The sequence below is a fragment of the Corylus avellana genome, chromosome ca6 (assembly GCF_901000735.1).
Source record: "Corylus avellana chromosome ca6, CavTom2PMs-1.0".
Classification (NCBI taxonomy): Eukaryota; Viridiplantae; Streptophyta; class Magnoliopsida; order Fagales; family Betulaceae; genus Corylus; species Corylus avellana.
Genome location: NC_081546.1, coordinates 16,405,096 through 16,409,306, shown reverse-complemented (window position 1 = coordinate 16,409,306; position 4,211 = coordinate 16,405,096). Strand labels below are relative to the sequence as shown.

The 4,211-nt window shown below is 36.9% G+C and overlaps 1 protein-coding gene across 1 annotated transcript; it reads right to left on the bottom strand.

Annotated features, from left to right (window-relative positions):
- Positions 1 to 1,402: 1,402 nt before the first annotated feature.
- LOC132185253 (uncharacterized) lies at positions 1,403 to 4,000 on the bottom strand. Its single transcript, XM_059599050.1, has 5 exons — positions 3,983 to 4,000; positions 3,309 to 3,890; positions 2,901 to 3,221; positions 2,719 to 2,775; positions 1,403 to 1,489 (listed from the first exon to the last, which is right to left on the bottom strand). Exons 1-5 carry the CDS (start codon positions 3,998 to 4,000, stop codon positions 1,403 to 1,405), a joined length of 1,065 nt encoding a protein of 354 aa, XP_059455033.1.
- Positions 4,001 to 4,211: the final 211 nt, after the last annotated feature.

Sequence of the window (4,211 nt, the reverse complement as noted above, 5' to 3'; positions counted from 1 at the left end):
AACAACTTAGTATTGTTTAGATTACAAATTGAGCAGTACTATTTCTGCAGGGGAATCACATTTTAAACAATGTGATTATCTTTTGTTTAGGGTTTAGGGTACATTTTTTTTCCCAGTATTGTTTAGATTACAAATTGAAGTGAGAATAATCTTTTGGCAAGCTTGATTTTATTTTTCTTTTATGAGCTTGATTATTCTCTCACATGTCAGTTATATATTGTTAGGTTCATATTATAAGATGAACAGGAGGAAGAAAGATTTCGGGATAGGATACAATGAAAGCGAATTCTACGATGGGAAGATGAAAAAGGTTTGTGAATTTTATTTAGTGAAACCCATTAGGGAATTGTGATTACTTCTAATAATTGTGGGTTTCACTGTAGAATGAACAGTCAATGTCGTCGGCATCTATAACATCATCGGTGAAAGAGGATATGGAACCTGTGCAGTGTAGGTGCGGACTTACAAGCCCAATTATAACATCCACTACTATAAAAAATCCTGGGAGGCGATTCTATGGGTGTGCTATGTATGACCGTAAAAAGGTATTTGAATTTGGATAATTTGGTTTTACGAAATAGTTATTACTTCATGCTTGTTCGTAATTATCAGATTTTTTTTGTGTAATTACAGAAAGTTGGCCAATGTCGTTTTTTCCAATGGTATGACAAAGAAACCTGTGCTCGCGGAAGGGAGGTCCTACCTGCGCTGTATAAACAAGTTCATTCCCTGAAATGTGAAGTGTCATTACTTAGGGGCAAACTAAAGATCCAAACATATTTGTTGGTTTTTTTGTTGGTGATTTGTGTACTGTTGATTTGTCTAAGGTTGATGGGGCATTGAGGCATGGGAATGAGGCAATTAGATTATTATCAGTGAAATAGACTATCTGTTTTGTTGTTGTCAAGGATATTGTTTACTTACCTATGTTGTCCACGTGGATATATGGTTATGGCTTCTATGTAACAATTATGTAAAAATCCTGCTTGTTCGTAATTATCAGGTTGGCTGATTACTTTTATGGAACAACTATTTCCATGCATTAGTTTTATTTGTATACGGCAATTTATGATTATTTGTATGTTGCTCTTAAGTCTGAAATATTGAACCCTACAATATAATTTGCATGCAGAATTAATTTTATCCGTCCACTAATACAATCTGGAATTGGTAATTGCCATGACGAAATTTCAAAATGTAATTCAATAACTAACAGTACACGTTTAATGCTTAATGAACAACATTGAAGCTAACAAGCACATAAAGTCCCAAAATGAATCCCCCAATTGTTTTTATATTACAAACATAAAACAAAAAAAAACCTGACATATCACTTGATTATGAAATGGGTATACGGGAAAAAGGCAAAATGAAGAAATCTGATAAGTGATAAATGTGATCATTACGTAGCACCACTTCCTCGGCTTCTTAGTACACGTGTAGCCCTACGTGTACTACCACGATGTGATGATTCCGCTGTTGCTTCCGCCTGTAGTTCATGTTGGGATCCAAAGGATGCGTTAACAAAAATAATAATTATTTGCAAATACCAAAAAAAAAGAAAAGAAAAACCGGAAATCAGTGTGAATATTACAAATTAAGCACAAGTATATGAGTTTTTTAAGTACAAAAAAACTGCAGACTAATTTACTAAATTACATCACCAATTTTAGCAAACTTTCAGATATTAGTGGGCAGCTATGGAATCATCGGGAAATAAGAGTTTTCTTAAGAAAAAAAAAAAAAACTTGAATTTTACCTGTGACTGAGTAGCCTTACGTGTACGTACACTTGGCTGTGATGACTCGTGGACTTCTGCCTCTGCCTGTGATTCATGTTGGGATCCAAAAAATGCGTTAAAAAAAAGGGGGGGCGGGGGGAATCATCGTGAAATAAGAGTTTTCTTAACCACAAAAAAAACATGGATTTTACCTGTGACTAAGTAGCCCTACGTGTACGTACACTTTGCTGTGATGACCCGTGGGCTTCTGCCTCTGCCTGTGGTTCATGTTGGGATCCCAAAAATGCGTTAAAAAAAAAAAAAAAAAAAAAAGGAAAGGGAAAGATTATGAAGCATTTCCAAATAATTATTATATTACTTGTACAAACACTTCTATAAATAGAAAATTTTCTAATACAAAACAAAGATTATGAAGCATTTCCAAATAACCTGTGCAACACTGAACTTCCATTGCATATACTAGATTTTAATCCTCCTTAACCTTTAACTTAAAGCACCCTCCCAAACTTCCAACTTAGAGTTAGCTCCCATTATTTATTGATTTTATTTTTCTGATAAGTGGAGTTAGCTTCCATTAAAGTATCATCAATGCAATCCTAAATAGTGCTACTGAGTTCATCCATTACATAAGCAAAGACAAAATCACATCTCAATAACCAGCTTTTCAAGTTAAATGTCGCAACATACCCTTCCAAGAGTAATTAAAATTTCACTGCTTTCAATGTAACTATTGCAGCATAAATATGAAGATTCAACAAGGTCCACAGTATTTATAGTAGCTCCTTAAAGTATGTAGATGACAAGTCAGCAAGCAGTAATGCTAAACCGCAGACAAATTTACTAAATTACAACACCAATTTCAGCAAACTTTCAGATATTAGTTGGTAGCTATGAAATCATCGGGAAATAAGAGTTTTGTTAATAAAAAAAAAAAACTTGAATTTTACCTGTGACTGAGTAGCCCTACGTGTACGCACACTTCGCTGTGATGACCCGTGGGCTTCTGCTTCTGGTGGGGGTTGAGCTTGTGATCCCTACAATAATTTAACCAAACATTCAGACAAATACCAACAATAATTATTATATTACTTGTACAATAATAATTAAGTTAACAAATTTTGGAATATGAACCTTATGTTGTAAAATGTATTTGTTTTACCTGTGCTTGAGCAGCATCTTTTTTCGGCTTATATTTCTTCGGTTTCCACCTCTTCCGGTCCGGGTTCAAAGGTAAATGACAACCTTTATAATTATGCCCTAAACCCCCACAATTTTCACATTTAACGATATATCCACTACGGGTTAGCTTGTAGGGGTTAGTCGGCTCATCTACAGCTTTTCGCCTACTAATCTTTGGTCGACCAGGAGCCCTTCTAATGATAGGTGGCTGGATTTCATCGCATGGATCATCAGCTGGCCATGTCTGTGGACCTTCCATGCCATAAACTCGAGCTGCATATCCTTGCATATACTTGTCCATCTTGTAATAATCATCCAAATAATCCTCTGGTTTTTGTTTATGCATGTAAATTGCAGCACAAGCATGTGAGCAAGGGATCCCACTCACCTGCCATCTTCCACATGTGCATGTGCGATGATCTAACCGGACTAAACGCCGTGGCTCGTATATGTCCTCGATCTCAAACTCCAACTCATTCTGCCACCGACTAATACAATTCCTTGCATCAATTTTTGACCTCTCCAATTTTTTCTGGATCTTTGGGCATATTGTGTAGTGCGTCGACCGGATTCCATTCCTTTTCTGCTGGAAGCGTGCCATTATTTGCAGACGAATTTCTTCAAGCATAGTCAGTATAGGCTTAATCCTAGCTTCCTTAATCCACGCGTTAAAGCTCTCAGCCAAGTTGTTTAATAACATATCACTTTTGGTTTTGCAGTTGAAAGCATGTCTGGACCATGATGCCTTAGGTACACCACTAAGGTAATCGTGTGCACCTTTCTCCATTGACATTATATTCCGCATGTGATGGTCAAACGCATAAACATTGGCTGCACGTGCAGCCCCCCACAACTCATCCTTTATAGCTTTCCTTGTGTAGCCTTTCGCTTTGAGGTTCGCATGTAGGTGCCGAACACAAAAGCGATGCTCAGCGTGTGACAACACAGCCTCAACTGCAATTCCAAGCCCCTACACACATAAATTTATGTTAAATTATATGTAATAACATAAAGGAATAAAATAATACAATAAGAACATAAATAGTATTTTACACCAAATACCTTCTGTCTGTCAGACATTATAGTCTAACCAAGTCCGCCATCTGGCCCGCATAAGTCCTCCAATAAAATGGCAATAAACCACTGCCATGAATCTCTTGTCTCTGCCTCGGCCACAGCAATTGCAATGGGGAACATATCGTCGTTGCCATCCTTGCCTATGGCACACAACAATTGCCCTCCATAGTCCCCCTTCAGATGACAAGCATCTAAACAAATTATGGGCCGACAA

What these genes read in the sequence shown, in the direction of transcription:
- LOC132185253 (XM_059599050.1), bottom strand. An exon ending in AAGATGCTGCTCAAGCACAG is followed by an intron (nt 2,776 to 2,900) that starts GTAAAACAAATA and finishes AAATTATTGTAG; the next exon opens with GGATCACAAGCTCAACCCCC. An exon ending in ACGGGTCATCACAGCGAAGT is followed by an intron (nt 1,490 to 2,718) that starts GTGCGTACACGT and finishes CATGAACTACAG; the next exon opens with GCGGAAGCAACAGCGGAATC.